This window comes from Micropterus salmoides, unplaced genomic scaffold (genome assembly GCF_014851395.1).
Source record: "Micropterus salmoides isolate LMB-PRFRI ecotype aquatic unplaced genomic scaffold, ASM1485139v1 Ms_hic_scaffold_5, whole genome shotgun sequence".
In the NCBI taxonomy this organism is placed as follows: Eukaryota; Metazoa; Chordata; class Actinopteri; order Centrarchiformes; family Centrarchidae; genus Micropterus; species Micropterus salmoides.
In genome coordinates this window covers 23,388,250-23,406,721 of record NW_024044237.1, presented here as the reverse complement: position 1 = coordinate 23,406,721, position 18,472 = coordinate 23,388,250, and the positions used below count along the sequence as shown (strand labels likewise).

Genomic DNA, 18,472 nt, shown 5'->3' with positions numbered 1-18,472 from the left:
TAAAAGAAGTAGAGACCCCCACATGATTTTACTGCTTCCATGGGAACTTAGACCCTCCTTATGGGAGCTGAGCTCCCATTGACGACTCCCATGTAACGCGAACCCTGTATACTCTCCAGGCAGTCAATGGACATAAAGTTGTTACTGTGATGAGACAGTGCACTGTTAAAAAAAGTAGAAAAGATCACTTTGCTCCAGTCTAGGTTACTAAGCTGGTTAGGGAATATGTACTGCTGAAGCGAAGCACTGGTTATGCTTGTCAGGACCAGCCCTACTCTGCTTCTGATTTGCTAGTAGTCCTTAAATAAGTGCTGTGCATGTGCACCTCCCAACAAAGATCAAATAGAAGTGAGATGCTTAACTCAGTTGCTAAACTGGAGCAATCAACCCACAGGGTGAAAAGAAGTGCTGCAGCATTGTGCAGTATGACAAATATATGGTGTTTTTTGAAAATTAAACCATATAAACATATTCTTGTATTATAACTAAAATTATGAACATTTAAATTAGCATAATATGACCCCTTTAAAGACTACACTGTGGCAAAAAAACCCAGACCAACAACAACTTCCATTCTCATCCCGACACTTGAAGCTGCACAAAAAGTAGTAAGTTGAGGCTAATTTTAATATTATTTGGCCAGCCATAGCTTAAACTAGCAAAGAGCTGATGTTAGCAAGATACTTGTTCTGATTGCCAGGCCAAGTGGCTAGGTCACCAACAGAGAATCCAGGAAGCTGTCTCCAGTATAAAAGACAGGGGTCACAAATTGGCCCAGAATTTGTAACCTCATATTAGATGACAGGGATCAAGGCTAACGAGGCAGGCAGGTAGACAGCAGGGAAAACAGAGAGACTGGCAGGCAGGCAGATTACTGACGGTAACAGAGATAACACAAGATACTGAACACTAACATAGGCCATATCAAAATAAGAAGTAACAGAACAGAATAATAAAAATAACAAACTAATCCAGACACAAGCAGACAGATCACAAATAAACTAACACCAACAAGGAACACATGCTGAAGCTAAGGTTAAACAGAACCAAAAGCAGACAAAACAAAAAATAACACATTGTCATTTATATTCCTGGTGAGGAATTAAACAAATAATTGAGTAACAAGCAACCGTTGTCTTTGAAGAATTTATTAATAAAAGAGAATTAACAGAGAAGTACTAAAACACATGGTCCAGGGACCTGCTGCTTAGGGCAGCTTCGGGCGTCTGGCCCCGAGCAAACGGATGCATCATCATTTACACAGTCTAGGTTTCTATGTCTATGTCTCGGCCTTGAATGAACATTCCAGGAGAGGAGAGGAACAACAAGAGAGGAAAACACCAAAACAATCACACAGCTCTGACCTAAACCCTAGTAAATGTGGACGGAGTAACATAAGGAGTATAGGAGAGGAAAGGTGAAGGATAAAAACACAATACATATATATCTATAATCCATAACAAAATTAGTAATAACAATAGTAATATAATAATAGTAAAAGATCATACATAAAAGATTAAATGTAAGAGGACACAATTTTCTGCCATAACACACATAACTAGGAGTAAATACAAAGTAGTTGGCCTATTTGACAATAACGGATTGGTGTCAACAACAGTCATTCATTATTAAACCAGGCAGGCCACTGTCTGTGTGTAGATAAATTATCAAACATCTGTGTATTTCAATACACAAACAATGCATATTAAAAACATATAAGCTTTTATTTTTGTACACCGAAATCACATCTATTAAAAAGTTTGAACAAACTGAAATAATATAGTAATGGTACCACTGTAGCTGAACAGCTATCAAAATAACATTTGAAAAACAACCTCTGTTTCAAGTCTTTGTGCCAAGCTAAGTCAGCCGGCTGCTAGTGGTAGCTTCATATTTATCGGTCTTCTCATCTAGCTGAATCTACTTGAACGCAAATAAGCATATTTCCAAACCTTAGCTTTCTTACACTGATGAGTGGTTAGCAGTAAAGTTAGCCTAGCATTGTCAAAAGACACTTACATGCTCTATTAACTTGCTTTTTATTCATCATAATTACATTTTTCTACAAAGACTAGGCTAGGCAACAACAAATTACATTTATATTACTGCTTTCTTCCAAAGGTGAGGAGCTCATGTCCACAGAAGGCAACTCTTCTGTCAGCATGTCTTTAAAGTGTGAATGTGCTGCCATCACATCAACGCCCTGCATCCACGCGCTCTTGTTAAACACTAGAAGCACATGAAGAAACAGTTCACTCAGACAGTCGGACAGCTTTCAACAAAAGGCATATTCATCCATATCCGCTCTACACTGAGTTTTGTGGTAAAGAGGCCCTGAAAAAGAGGAACATGTATGAGATCATTGTTCTCTGTGAAGAAAAAGGTCCTCTGTTTTCCCCGTTTGTTATTTAGTTACTGTTACATTTCAATATCTTTATATGTAGTCATCACTTGTGATCAGCGTCCTCCCAGCACCTTGCAAGTACAAGTACTTAAAGGTGCCATTAGGTGTTGTCTTTTTAAAAAAAAAAAGAAGTTGTTTACATTCAGTGCATTGTGTGAATCTACATTGTCTAAAAAAACATGATCAGTGCACTCCTTCCTTGTTAAATATTCTCAAAAGTATTTTAAATCCTGCGTTTTTACGCCCGTGCGTTTTTTTTTTGTCTTTTTAAAAAAAAAAAAGAAGTTGTTTACATTCAGTGCATTGTGTGAATCTACATTGTCTAAAAAAACATGATCAGTGCACTCCTTCCTTGTGAAATATTCTCAAAAGTATTTTAAATCCTGCGTTTTTACGCCCGTGCTTGCTAGCAAGCGGTCTTCTTCTTCATTGTCTTTGGTGACACATTTCTGTGCTTCTTTGCTTCTCAGCTTCGCCAACTGTCGATCGATCAAACAATTAGCATGTGAATCTCGTTACCCACACGTGTACAAATACAAAGAAAACAGGGACCTTCTCTTCAAAACATTACTCCATAGCCCCACTAGTTGTCAAATCACAGTGTACAGAAGGATTGGCAAAGATACATCAAAATGTATTTTAAAATAAAGTACTGTATTTTTGTATTTCAAAAAAAAAACTTTTCCAAGATACCATGAAATCCCTTCGCCCCCCTTCTGTCTATCTGCTTATTTGATCTGAACAGTGACTAAGTTGATTAAGTGATCAATGTTTGACATCAACAGCTTTTCTCTGCCCAATGAGTCATGCGATAAATCTGATAGGCAACCAGTTAACAGATCAAATATTCACTTACCCCTGTGATGAAAGTTGTGATCAAACCAACATTTTGCTAATGACTCACAATTGAATCCTGATTTACTTATAATTTAGTGTTTGGGTTATATAAGGGCCTTAATAGCATCATCGTAGCAACAACAAACACGACTGGTGGATGAGTTGACAACTTGTTGGTTAATGATGTTGTTAGTGACAATAAGGTGCATGTGTGCAAATAAGTTACACCATCTTGTAGCTTTATAAAGTAATAGTGTACAAATGCTGCAAGTAGCAAGCTAACATTAACTGTGAGGGCTGCTGCTCAGGTCAAATAGTTATCAAGAACATTATGTAAATTGGTGAGTGATTTAGCCTAGGCTGCTAAAACTTTGGTTTTTAACAGGAACTGCACATTTCTCAACTTGATCTCAGGTCAGATTTCTGTTCTGATCTCAACCATAGACCTCAGCGTATCTGGGCAAACTACTGAGTAGGGACCGGTCAGAGGCAACAAGTATTTTGATACAAAATATGAAGCTATTTCTATTGCCCCTATCAACTACTAATTACAAAATGCTATTTTGGATTTTAAAATACTTATTTTAAATACATGTATCATAAATACTGTCCATCCCTTACGTGTCATTTCAGGTACATTTTCTGGTACACTTCTAATCCACTATATTTTAGAAGAAAATATTGTACTTTTACTCCACTACATTTACATGGCAGCTATAGTTAATGGTTTCTTTGCAGATGTAGATTTAAATTAGATTAAATTGCCCAACAGTATTTAAAGTAGTATAAATTAGGTCCATGTTATAGAACTGCAACACATCATCATCGGTAGTACTAATATAATAATATGTTATCTAACATTATAATGAAATTTTATCATTCTGAAAGTACTTTTACCTTTTGATACTTTAAGTACATTGGTCTGATAATATCTATGTGCCTTTACTGGAGGAACATTTTTAACACATTACTTGTACTTGTTGTTTGGTAATGTTTTTGTCCCTTTAAGATCTGCAGACAGATCAGTTTGTTGCCAGTCTTAAGTCGAGTGACAGGAAACTAAAATAGGGCATTCTCTTATCATGTGGTTTGCTAACGCACCAAAATAACAAGCTAAACTTGACTTACATTTTTACTTCCCTTGCTACCAATGTTTGCCTTGTCCAGCAGGCTGAGTGTATATTTAAAAGCATGCACATTTCTGTGACTCACTTAAGTTGTTTTTGCCCTGATTGTCTGTTTTGGATGTTTTTTTACACTGTCAGCATGTGTCTGACTTTGCAGCTATTTTGTGTCATAAACCACTTTTTGTATAAATATCCTCTGTTGGGTGACCTGGACTGTCTGATCACCGGTTTGTGATGGGTGTCATGGCCTCCTGTAGCTGTGGCAGACCTCTGCTGCAGCTGCAGAGTGGTTACTGAGTTTCTAAATATGTCATCTTTAGATTTCTTTCACTTCCACACTTCAGTGCACTGACAAATACGTGCTCATTTCAGAACGATGGCTAAACAACACACAAAAAACATTGTTTGGCCTGGACATCCCGAACACAGAGAGCTGGTGCACAATTCAAGAGCTGCTGTGTTGCATGATAGAGATTATTCCTGTCGGCAAATCTATTTCAACATTCTGCTGAAGTTGAAAACTGACGTCTGTAGGAGTAGAGATGTCGTAATACAGCAGCTGCACTTCACTGCAGCCAGCGATGACTTTTAAAACCACTGCTCCTTATTGATGCTCCTTTAGAGAGCTTTTATTTGACTGAAAATGTTAATTATAAGTAACCAGAGGTTGATTTATTTAATTAAAACAAGCTTCACAGAAAAAAAACCCTTTCTTTTCAACCTCTATCAGCCTATCAGTGGTAACAGAACAAACTGAGTTGTGTGTGTCAGTTCAGTTTAGAGCCACAGAGTTTTTAGCATAGAAATCCAACAAATACATGTGACACGCTCACTAGCCTGTGTGTAAACCTGAGCACCAAAAATTGGGTTTGCCTCTTCAGTTTCTGCGCAGGCCACGTGACTTCCTCTCAGCCTCTGAAATTCGTTCGGCTACAGTGGAGTGCATCTCTACCTCCCCTCTGTTTTTTTTTATCTGACTACTTTGGCAGTGACAGCAGTGACAGAAACCCTCACTGATTAAAACCGGTGTAGCACTCTTACAGCTTTCTGTCCAGAGAGATCTCAGGACCGCTGAAGCAGAAGATGTTGAGGCGAAGGCCTTCCAATGCCTCGGAGAAGGAGCAGGTGCAGGTACAAAAGAAGAAGGTGAGCTGAGTTTTTCATATTTGGTTTGTTTTAAAAGGTAATGAAGGTTTAAAGTTAATGTAATCACACAAAGCCTTTTATTATGTGTGAATGTCATAGGCTGGGATTGTGGAGAGGTCTTTATCACACTTGAAGCAATTTTATGCTTGTTTCTACGTTACTTACAGCTGTCTTTGTGTGCACATATATTCAACACAGGATGTCTGCTCAAGTTTAGTGCAAACCTTTGCGGTGAAGCTGAACAAACCCACACACATAAACACACACAGCGTAAAGCTCAGCACGATCTTTACATTTAAAACTGAATATGTTATAAGTGTCTAGTCTACTCTCAGGCCTCAACATATTCTTTGTACTGTTTTAGAGCAGTAAAGTTCCTCTATTCTGGCAGAGTGAATCATTGCTTCAGATGTAGTTTGAGTCACAGCAGGCTTTGTGGCTTCTGGTGTTTTCGTCTCCAGCTGCCACCATGAGAGCGAGCCTCCCACGCTTGACACCAGTGCCCTTATTTTCCATCCATATCTCCCCTCCTGTGGTCTAATTCACGCCTCGTCATTATACACCTCATTGCCTTTGTTCTCGGCAGTCGTCTCCCAACACATAGTTGTCACCGCTGATAATCGAGGCTGGAGAACATCATTGTTCCACGACCCGAGTCACTATTCTGCGATAAATAGAAGATTGATTTATCTGAAAGCTTTGTGGCTTTTCAGCGAGGTGAGCTGCTGCAGGAAAAACAGACAGACATATACCAGCAAAACTCATAATGGCCTCATAATAAAGGTCATTTGTTCCCTCAACTGCACTGGCGGTTTAATTCTTCAGGGTAGACGAAAACATCAGAGACCATAGCCACCAGTGCTGACTGAATGTCTGCAATGATTGGCTGCCAGAAAGTTGCTCAGGCTTTGCCCATTTCCTGTGGTTTCAGCAAAGACTTGAGAAGGATGAGGCGCGATAAGATTGTGCACAGCGACATGTGGTTATATGGAAAATTAGATGAAGAATTTCCACCAGTGCTTGAAGAAACTCTAAGATGTGACAATTATGCAAAAGAGTAAAGATTTGGCTTCTTTTGGGGGGGTGGGGTGGGTCAAAGTAAGTCACATGTCATAGTAAGTCACATGCAAGCAACATGCTATATACAGCAGACCTGAGGGATCAGTCCATAAATTGATTAGTTGATTGATAGAAAATAATCAGCAGCTATTTTGATATAACTGATGAATCTTTTGCCAAATTAAATTTTCAAATTGCCCAGTTCCACCTACTCAACTATGGGGTTTTGTAAACTGAATATCTTGAAGTTTTGGACAGTTGGTTGGATAAACATTTTACTGACCAAGCTATTAGAGACTCAATCAAGAAAATAATCAACAGATCAATCGATAATGAAAAAAATATTTGCAGCCTTATACCAAACTTTAAATTCAGAATAGAGCATTTCACAGAAGGTTGATTCCCATCTGTCCCTTTTCAAATTCAGACTAGAAAGATGCATCGTCTTGCTGGCATTGAGTTATAAGATGAATTTGCTTTGTTGTTTCACACATTCAACCTTTTTATTTTCCTCTCCCCTTTGTTAAGTTTAAAAGTCGCTGTTATGAATACAAACTATTTATTACAGACAATTATGGATCACCGCAAATCATTTCTTTTGTGTTTCCTGCTAAACAGCTCTACTGCATTTAAAATACATATTAGAAGCAGCTGCCACGTGCTGACATTAAACGATCCAGATTCATGACTTTATGTTTGATAACTGTGTGTGCAGAGACAGTTGTTCCTTCTGAGAAAAACCTCTGCAGGTTCGTTCAGTTCACATATAGAGAGATAAAAACGTTGGTGCACAACCATGAGATCAGCACTATCAGTGTTACAGTAAGAACCACAAAGCAACGGACTGTCATGTTTACAGCGTTTGCTCTGTGGAGAAAGCACTATGACTGGACCTTTGCTGCTAGTTATGGCTTGGTTATGATTTTAAAATGAAGTCAATGCTTTTTGTGTTTACAGCTCACTCTGCAGAGGTCCAGCAGCTTCAAGGATTTTATGAAGCACAAACCCACGTCTCCTGTTGTGTCAGAAAAGGAGTTTACCTTGGAGGAGAATGTAAGCTGAACTTTTCCTCTCAAACATACACATTAAAACACACAATCACATTATCGGACACAACTGTCACTGTGTTGAAAAGTAGAAGTAGATATCTTATTAACACTTTGTGTGCTTAGTTCCTAAATGGCAGTTCCTACAGATGCTTTATCACATTGTTCCTCATCCGTCATACTGTGACCAAATGACGCTGCATCCAGAAGAGGCCAAAGTGCATGAAGGCCGAGCAGAAATTGATCACGGCTGATACAGAAGTGTAGTTTGTTTCTTCCTTAATTTAACAAACTGCTGAATGTGTGGGCATATGTTAGCACTTTACACAGAACTTTAACAACTTCCCAGAAACATATTTTGTACCGTGAGTGGAAGTTGGAGGACAAGTAAATGTAGAGGTGTAGAAGAAGAGAGGAAGTAAGAATGAGAAGCGTTGCACAGAGCCCAGATGACTGCAGCATGCAGACAGGATGTCCTCTTGTGTGAGCCAGTCAAGCAGAGAGCCTCTGTGTTAGACAGACAGTTGCAGAAGCAGCAAGCATTTAACCAGTAGTCTGACAGTGCTCCCCCAGAGAGTTTTTATTTCTATATTCATCTGTTACATCCCTCTCTTTCTCTGTGTTTGTTTACAGCAACAGTTATCTATCTTTACCATAGTGCTTATTTGAAAAAGTCTACACTCAACTTAGTTTTGTGAGAGGAAGTTATGATTACAGTCTACAAGTGCACGAATTCCTTGAAAATCTTTGAATGTGAGCGCAGAAGACTGTATCAAATCCGCACGAGAAAACAGCTATTATAAACTCTGCTACAGTTTACTATTGTGGACACTCACTATCCTAAAATAAACCACTAGATGTCGGTAGCCACAGAGGGATGTTGAATGTATAAAATGTCTAAAACAGCCATCACAAACTGTCCCTCTTAAAGTTCTATTTTCTCTAAATCTAACAGCATTTCTGCTTTATTTTCCTTTACAAATTACAGATGACTCAACCTCTGTGTCCTCAAACATTGCAAAGTGTCACACAGAACATTTGTTGCAACTAAGTGCCTCATAAAAATACTGAACATCATTAGCTTTCATTACTGAGCCCACAACCCTGCAGCGTTTGTCTGCAGATGGTGTTGTGTTTGGAAACTCTGCTTTAAATCAGCTGGCCACAACACAGTGCAGGTGTGAGAGTGGGTGTGTGTTGTGCATGTGACTGTGTAGGTTTTAGCGGTAACGCATACTGCACAATAATACACAATGCAGCTCCCATAATTTGTGAATACTGTGTGTGACTCAGCAGTGATGCCCCAGTGAGAATCATTTTAGTTTTGCCATGTTTAAAGTTCACTCAACTTTCCCATAACTTTACTAAATTTAAATAAGGTTGTGCCACATACCCTCTCATCCTCTCCTAACATCTGTCGACAAATTGGTGTTGATGATTTTTTGTTACTCTCATCTCAGGTGGCAGAGTGTGTAACAGCAGAAGAAGCAGTAAAAAGCGGCAGCAAACTGGGCAAGAAATGGCGCAACGTCATCTCACGTACCATGACCCGCAAAACATCCAAGATGGTGCAGAAGGCTCTGGCTGAGGAGGGGGTAAATCCTGTTTATACTTACACTTATGAAGATCACAGTATCACAGTAGCAATTCATATATTTAAAGTAGAACACACCTTGCTCTGTACGGACACTGTTGTTGTTGCAAAAAGATTGAAATTGTCTCCATCTAGTGGAAAAATGTATGTACTGTGTTTTTCAAAACAAAGGCAGAATGTGTTACTTTCCACCACTGAAAATGAAAAACAGTACATTTACTCAAGAATTGTACTTTACTACAAATTGTAGGCACTTGTATTTACTCCAGTATTTCCATGACATGCTACTTTACTCTTCTACTCTACTACAAATCAGAGGGAATTACTTTTTATTCCAGTATGTTTATCTGACAGCTACACTTATAGGTTACTTAACATATGATGATCATGTGTTAAAGATTAAACTGACTAAGAGTATACAAAGAAGTTGCCTCCACCTCGACCAATTGTAATAGTAAAATGTTACATACACATTAATGCATCAGCAGGATCTACCTATTTGTGGTAGTATAGGCCTATTCAAAGAGCAACATTTTCATATTGAGTGCTTTTGATACTTAAAGTATGTTTCCTTATAATACTGTTCTTTTACATTCAACAGTAGTATCTACAGTATTTTGACATTTGTAAAGCAGTATTTTGACAGTGTAGTTTTGCTACTTTTATTCAAATAAAGAACCTGAATATTTGCTCCACCACTGAGGTCTGACATTTACCTGAGTTTGGTTCTCAGTTCAGTGCTCCAAACTTACAAAACTGCAAATGATTTGTCATGAATAAGGTTCTTTTATGTCATAATAAACAAAAAAGCAAAACCAGAGTGGATTTATGAAGCCTTATATTGTTAAAAATATGGTCTCCCAATGTGTCCTTGATGTTCTAAGATCTTGAGCTTACATTGACCTCTGACCTGATTTTGAGAAAAATTACTTTTCTAAAGGTATCATTTAACCTATGGAGCATTGAAATTGACAAAATATAGCAAAAGGTTAACAGTCAAGTCAAATGAATAACTAAATACATCAATAAATAATATTGTTAGTCAAGTAATTAAAGTGTAAAAGAAATGTAAAGCTTTGTACTTTTCAATCAGTTTGTAAAGACGAGCAAAATGCTTTTTCCTTTACCACCAATTAGTTTAAAAAATAAATTATATTTTAGGCTTTAATTTATTTTACTCAACTATTTATCTGTCACTAGCTTATTGTAAACAACTGCGTGGGTGACTATAGTCTGGCTGTGCACAACTGGCCTAATTTTCCAGTTAGAGAAAACGCAGCAACTTCTCTCCTTCAGATGACGCAAACGTGAGGGGGTTGGCAATCTTAACAGATACAGTGTTATGGAAGGTATATTGGATGTGTGGTTTGTACAACACAGAATAATAATAATTTCTTCACAGTGACATCACTGCAGTATTGACAATTAGTGTCATACTGCCATGAAGCATAACGACAGGTATTGTTTATGATAACTTGCATTGTAACTGGCGCACAGTGATGTAAAAAAGTATCAGCGGAGTGAGGGAATTAACTATTCACAAAGTTGTTACTATAATTGAACAAGTTGCCATCTTCAAATGTGGCACAAATGTCCACTTGGACTCAAGGATGAACTGATTAGAATTTGGTCAAGGTCAAGGTTCACTGTGACCTAACAAAACACATTTTTGACCATAACTCAAGAAGTGATGCTGTGATTATGACAAAATTTATAATCCCAAAAGTTAAATGTCAACTTCACTGTGACATCATAATGTCCTTTGGTCTTAATTCAACACCATAACTCAGGAACAGAAGATTGTGACCATGATTCATAGCTGGTCAGACACTGTATGGGTGACACTTTTGACTCAAAGGGTCATTAAGACTTCAAATAGGTTTTAGCCATAATTTAACAATGATTTGGATAGTTCCAGATTTCACACACATGTTGACTGGGACGACACAACGAGGAAACAATAACTAGCTCGGTACTAGCTTTCCTCCATCTCGTACATTCTGCCTTTCACTTCCTACCTCAATCTGAATTTCAAGTAACAACAGAATCACATGACTGCAAACAACAAACCAGTATGGCTAGCTAATCCTGATCTGTGAGTGAGTTTCACATCCAGCTCATAGAGAGACTAAAAACATAAGAATACCTCTTTACATCCCGTACATGTGTTCGTGTTTAGTCAATACATCCATGATAATCCTTCATTAATCAATCAATATAGTGATAACTCCCATTTAGCCAAAAAATACACTTTATACCTTTTATTCAATTCTAATTTTCCTATTTTCTGTCCTAGCAAACGTTAATTATATTTTTGACTTCTCTGATAACTTTTATGGCATTTTGTCAGTTTCCAGGCTCCTTATAAAATATGACATCGCTGTTGTTTTGAAAAAATGTTTTCTAAGGAAAGCTTCTTCATTATGTCACCTTCAGTTTCAAGTCAGCATTACTAATTGAGTGAATGGACTGGACCTCTGACCTGCACTGTTGTCTTCTGTGTCTCCAGGGTGAGAGCGGTGAGGATCTGTCTCCGGTCTCTCCTGACTGGCTTCCAGATCTGAGCGCAGGACAGAGGACGTCTGTGTGCTCCACAGGGTCAGAGGACACCGCGCCTGGCCCCTTCACCCGCCAACTCTCAGGCAGTAAGTGTACTGTACTGTAATCTGTGTCCCTGCAAACCAGAGGTGTCCAAACTATGAGGGGGAGTTGAAGGGGGCATATAACTCCTAAGACTTGATACACATATTTTTAGATTACACTTATGTACATTATCTTTAATGTTCATAAATAAATTAACGTACATAAATACAAGTCATGACAAGTCTACAAGTCATAGAATAAAGACCCTATAACTCCAGAACTTGCCTGAGAATCATCTTGTTTTTAAGTTTTCTTCCGTATCAAAGTAATTCAGTAATAGCTGTCTTCATCCGGGGGTACACTGAAAACAGGAACTACTGAGAGCCATACTTTCAATGTTGCCAATTTGCCAACTCACTGACTCCATGGCTACATTATACTTCCTGTTTACATCCCCAAAGCATTATGAGAACTGCACTACCAAAAAAACCTAGAGCCAATTATCAACCAAATACTAGGAAGACAAAGAAATGACTATTTCTTTAATAAACTATAATGAACTATTAATATTGATAGTGTATTATGTTTTTGGCTCAGAATCTCCCTTCAACATGTCTATTACCCTGACAGTCTCCTCTGTCTATTCATGTGCAGCTATTTGAACTGTGTTATGAACCTGTGGACATAAAGATAAGCAAAACCCCTCCTTAACAATAGGTATCTGAAGGCTCAGGATGAATCTGACCCCGCTTCTTATCTGTGCACCTCAGGCAGCGACAGACAGAGCTTGGACAGTGGATACTGCCAGAGGGACAGCATGAGACTGGAGGAGAACGGCCTCTCTTACAACGGACCTTTCTGTGGTCGCGCTCTGGTTCACACTGACTTCACGCCCAGCCCCTACGATATTGAGTCGCTCAAACTTCAAGTGAGTTTCAGAGGGGAAGTCTTCCTCGCTGTCTCTGATGCCATCCTCGGCCTCTTCAGCTGTCTTGTCATTTCTTCCTCCAGGGAGCTTGTTAACCAAGTGAAACAAGATTATTATTCTTCAAGGCAAAGTTTAGACTACATCACCCCATGACTGACTGACTGTTTGATCAAAAAACATAATTTCAGTAGTGATTGTGTCATTACAATGAAAATTATACAGTAGTGCACAAGGAGAAACGTCTGTTAATTGAAAGTCTGTTCAAATTTCAAATTCATGTTTTGCTTTTCATTCCCTTCATATCATTCTACACAAGTGATGCATATTTTGAGTAAATGGAGAGATGTTGTTTGGCCAAATTATTCTTGCTCTCAAGGTCTTTCGTCTGTATCCTTTGGTGACATCATCATGACTAAGTCCGGCGCTCATGCGTCATCTCTCGCTTACAGAAAGGAGACATCATCCACATCATTGAGAAGCCCCCTGTCGGGACCTGGACAGGGAAGCTCAACAACAAAGTGGGCTCCTTTAAGTTCATCTACGTAAACCTGCTGCCTGACAGCCCCCCCTCCAAGAGAAGACACCGCAACAGCAAGATCGGCCGAGCCAAGTCCAAACCCAAGACCCTGGAGGAGGTGCTGGACACCATCGGTCTTACTGTAAGATACTCTCTGATGACAGTTTGTTACGCTAGAGCCGCATTGTCATAATCATGCATATCCATCTTAATGTTGAGTTTATGTTGTATGTTGTTGTGTTTCAGGAGCTGAGTTCTTTGCTGTCCATGCACGGTTTCCAGAGCCTGGAAGACTTTGCAGGACTGAAGGAATCTCACCTTAACGAGCTGAACATCACCGACCCCGAGCAGCGCTCCAAGATCCTGAATGCCTCTGAGCTGCTGAGAGACTGTAGGTTTACAAACTGTGATGCTGCAACAATATTTCATATGATGCTCTACTGGCTGGAAATAAGAAGATACCTCTAATCCAGAATTTCAGATCAGAAAAAAAATGTCCCATTAAAAAACAGTACTGTAAGTACTGCTAATTTTAGAGTCACTTTGTGCCACTCAGATGTCGTGTTTAGGCAGCGTGTCTTCAGGGAATAAATTATGCTACAGTCATATTTTTTCTGCATCAGCTATATAATTAAGTGCATTTAATGGCTCGGTTGCACTGCATTACACTCACAGTTTGTAGTTATACTCACTCACTTGCGAGAAATCCGGCTTTCCCCTGATATCTTGGCTCATCTGAGCTTCAGACAAATCATTAAACATGATTTGAACACCAGGAACAACAGCTGTATGTTGAATACAGTTTATGGACTGTTACAGTTAGCTGCTACAAACCTTATTCTTATTATTCACTGTTGACTGGCACTGCACTTTCTTCCTTTCCTGTATGATGATGATGATATCTACTGTGTTGAGATTAATATTAGAATCAAGGGAAAATCTACATATTTATTAAAAACCTATTAGCAATGAAAGAATGCAACACACCCTGACTGGGACTGTTTTCATAGATTTTAAATGAATTTATCTCAATAATAAACATCATCTCATCTACATTAAAAACAATCTGTTATTATGAGTAAATATTAATTATCTACTTATATTAAGTATATACTATTAATATTATTCTATTATTATTCTCAGAGAGATGATTTTATAGTTCAGCACCCTTCCCTCGTTTTGAAGTATTGTCTTTCTACTAATTATTTTTTCAAGTTGGGTGCGGATTTAATTACAGCCATTGCAAAACAAAGCGCAACTCTTTGTTCTGAAATATTCAGTATAAAAGCTTTAACACTTCAAACTGACAATACTGCTTTGCTGAATTTTAAAGGTCAACTTTTTTGTTTTATTTTAGAGTTAGTTTTTAACAGTGAAATCAACTTGCAGGAAGCCAAAAACAATCCAACCTGTTCAGCTGGTTATGTAGCAACTACTAAATGTCCCGACCTAGAAAAAGAAATCTGAGATGATAGTGGAGCTCAACAGAAAAAAAAAATTTGCTCATTAATACACAATTTTTATTGTAAAAAATTCCACAAACTAAAATCACACTTTAATGGACATTGACCCGAAACTCAAGAGAGTGACAAAGCCCCCTGGTGGGTCTGTAAAAAGCATTTTGACAACACCTGCAGTCAGCCAGTCCCAGGACAATAAATTACGCACACAATCTCAAAATAGAGAGTAATCTGAACATATTTATGAGATTGGTTCTTTTGTATTTGTTGACAGACTTAGCTGAAATAAGATGAACAGACCTCTCAGAGTCCAGGATGAATTAAAAAAAGGCCTGTTTTGAGCTGTTCTGTATTAAAATGTGTTCATCTTTGCTCCATGTAGCTGAAGAAGAGTCAGAGCCAGAAGAGGAAGACAGATCTGTGGAGGACACCAAGGAGCCGAGGGATTCAGGCTGCTTCGAGAGCTCGGAGAACCTGGAGAGCGGACGTGAGGAGCCAAAGACAGAGGAAGACCTCCAGGATGAAGCATCAGAGGAGGAGACAAACCAGGACAAACACGAGCAGGATTCAGAACAGCGAGAGGAGAACCAAACAGAGCAGCTGGATGCCCTGCAGGAGGAGCTGCAGGAGCTGACGGTGGACGAAGGATCTTGAAAAAGTGGTGGAAAAAGTCAAACTTCTTTTATTCCTGGTTCTCAGGGACTCTGTGGACGGAGGTTTTGTGCCATTAAGAACGTCTCCTCAATAAAAGAGAGCGGTCTTGTGATTTGAACACAATGTGAGGTTGAAATATTGAATGAACATGATGGTCACCGTTTTACTCACTTTGCTTGAACTGTTGGGCAAGCAGCACAACTGGTCTCCATCAGCCACAGCTGGGTTCGATGTTTGTGATGTTATATTGCAGGAATTATGATGTTTCCTACTCAGGATTGTATGTGCGGTGTGAATGAAGGTACCAAGCATGAAGCATTTAAAGGTTTTCTTTCTCTTCAGTATGACCCTGTCCTAAATATGTTCATGTTGTGCAGGCTTCTACAAATATGAATGTAAAATATTTTCAGATTTTTTTTCATGTGCCTTGAATTGTAACTTTCAGTGGTTTGCTATTGCTTACATGTTATGAGGTACGCTACAGTGATTTCTGTCACATGCGATCATGGGGATGTCTGTACCTGTGCTGTAAATAGAATTTGAATTAAAAAAAAATCAGTGACATGTGGTTGATAACGTAACCCATTAATTATTAGTCATTTTAAAGGCTTTATCTTGAGAAAGTGAGTGAAAAATCTATATGATTCTTTGATAACTAATAATAGATATTTCTAAATAATCTTAACTCCACTTTCACTTCACACTTCATGTCCACTTTCCTAACTGTTTCCAGAGGTTTCCACTACATCTTTAGTTTTTAGTGGCAAATGCACAGTTGTCATCACGTGTTCTAAGTATGAAACTGAGACATGACAACCCAGCAAATTTCACTCTGACTTTTATAATTTTGGGCTAATGAGTTGGTGAGTTGTCTCGATTCTTCCTTTTTTTAATCGTGGCTTAATAACTGCAGTTTCTGGTTCTGTAAACAGGCTCAAGGTAGAGAAGTGATAACTATTTGCAGATCTGTTGCCAAGTAGAAAAAAAAATCCTTCGAAAAAGCCTGTAGGCAGAATATCAAGGCAGCAGGAGGAGAATTTCAGATCTTGGACAATATCCTCCAGGGTTTTATGGCAAATTATGCCATGCTAATTTGTTTTAAATGGATGCAAGGACAGTGCTGACATCTTGTCTGGTTTTCTGAATTTTGTCAGTGGAAGAGAAGGCAAATTCATTGCATAACTCAGTGGATACAAGTTCAAGGGATACTAACACAAAAGGTTTTGTCATACTGTCAATAATAGCACGTGCATGATTATTGTTTTTGGCAATGATGTTGGCAAAGAAGGACTGCCTTGCATACTCTCTTTATAGACCTATGTGTCATATTGAAGGTAGAGATTTGTTTCAGCTGTGTTCAGCTTTTCAATATTATCTTTTATCATTTTACCAGCGAGGTAATGGCACTCGGCAGGTGTGGAAGAAAATTCCTTTCTGAATACACCATTTTGTGATTAACCCCAGTTGAAGATTTGTGTGTACAGCGATATCATCTCAAAGAAAACACAGGAATGATCAGAGCATCAATCACCACCACCTTAGTCCTTAGGACCCTTGGAGATGATTAAAACCAGAGTAGAGTGTGCCTCTTATTGTGCGTGGGCTCCATCACATGCTGAGTCAGTCCATAGTTACCCAGAATTCAACAACAGTTATTTAGTGCTGCTCTTCTGGGGGTTGTCAACATGGATGTTAAATTAGCCAACAATAACTACAAAGACAAAGTAAACACAGATGACAGACAGCAGTTCGGAAAAGTCATCAATGCATTTTGCACAGTATTGAGGAGGCCAGTAGATGCTTAAAAATACAGTTCGACAAGAGGAATTCACTTGGCAGGCAACATATTCAAAAGATGCCAAATTTCCATGAGACATCTGCTTGCGTTGGAAAGAATTATTAAACAAAATGGCTACTCCCCCTCCTTTCTTGTGCACTAGTCTAACCAAGTTTCAGTTAAAAACATACAATCAAGATTAATTTAACATGATTTGCCTGCCAAAGACCTGACGATTAATAAAGCTATATTTAGTGAGTTCAAAGCATTCTCCGCCAGTTTAACATTTGTTTGTGACAGGGCTGAAGACGAGGAAATATTATCAGATTTGATATATTTGCAGAATTGGTTGAGTGCATCCTGTTTCCTAACAGATTAACCCAATTTGATGACTGAATGGAGTGCCACCTATAGAAAGTTACCAGCATGTCCTGGAAATATTCATGAGTGTCTTCATCCTGACAGCCTGGACCCAAAAGATATCAGTAATCTCACAAGGGGTAAGTTTGGTCCCAGCATTGACCAGCTTTTTCATCTGGTCAGTCAAGTCCAGGAGGGAAGAGGGTGATAGGAGAGGAGAGTGACCTGGATGAGGTTAGAGGGTAGCCTGCATGGCTCTGATGTCTATTATGTTTAACTTGCTTCAGGCTGGGGCTAAGGTGGCTCTATTTCAAGATTTGTGTTGTGTTGTGTCTTGCCGTTGTTTTGATTCCTCTTGTCTCTTGTCCTTGGCAGAGGGAACAGATGTAAACCGGAGTAAAATGGATTAGAAGTGAACAAATTTTACTCCTGACGTCCATCTGGCTTAAATAGATATCTGGCGGTGCTGGAAAAACATTAGAATGTCAATAAAGTGCACTGACTGCAGGATATACACTCACCTAAAGGATTATTAGGAACACCTGTTCAGTTTCTCATTAATGCAATTATCTAATCAACCAATCACATGGCAGTTGCTTCAATGCATTTAGGGGTGTGGTCCTGGTCAAGACAATCTCCTGAACTCCATACTGAATGTCAGAATGGGAAAGAAAGGTGATTTAAGCAATTTTGAGCGTGGCATGGTTGTTGGTGCCAGACGGGCCGGAACACAGTATTAGTATGGTATTCCTAATAATCCTTTAGGTGAGTGTATTGTTCAGAGTCAAAAATCTGTTGAATTTCTCAACTGGTGGTAGAGGGCCACTAATGAACACCTCAGCATTAAGGAGCTCAGCAGAGCAGTAAAGTCTAACTCCAGTAATTCTGACTCCTGTTTCACAATGTCATTGGTCTCTATGCGCACTATGATATTTTTCATGGTTTGGTGTTTCTCCATTGGAGATTCTTCCTGTCATGTC

General features: G+C 38.8%; 1 protein-coding gene across 1 annotated transcript; it reads left to right on the top strand.

Annotated features, from left to right (window-relative positions):
* The first annotated feature begins 5,331 nt into the window (after positions 1–5,331).
* sash3 (SAM and SH3 domain containing 3) lies at positions 5,332–15,922 on the top strand. The gene is made up of 8 exons (XM_038699894.1): positions 5,332–5,514; positions 7,531–7,626; positions 9,080–9,214; positions 11,723–11,858; positions 12,567–12,724; positions 13,174–13,383; positions 13,488–13,632; positions 15,084–15,922. The coding sequence occupies exons 1-8, from the start codon at positions 5,452–5,454 to the stop codon at positions 15,353–15,355; spliced, it is 1,215 nt and encodes a 404-aa protein (XP_038555822.1). The 5' UTR covers positions 5,332–5,451; the 3' UTR covers positions 15,356–15,922.
* Positions 15,923–18,472: the final 2,550 nt, after the last annotated feature.

Coding starts and splice junctions, on each gene's coding strand:
- sash3 (XM_038699894.1), top strand. CDS start 5,452: ATGTTGAGGCGAAGGCCTTCCAATGCCTCGGAGAAGGAGCAGGTGCAG. Junction 9,215..11,722: donor AGGCTCTGGCTGAGGAGGGG/GTAAATCCTGTT, acceptor CTGTGTCTCCAG/GGTGAGAGCGGTGAGGATCT. Junction 13,384..13,487: donor TGGACACCATCGGTCTTACT/GTAAGATACTCT, acceptor GTTGTGTTTCAG/GAGCTGAGTTCTTTGCTGTC.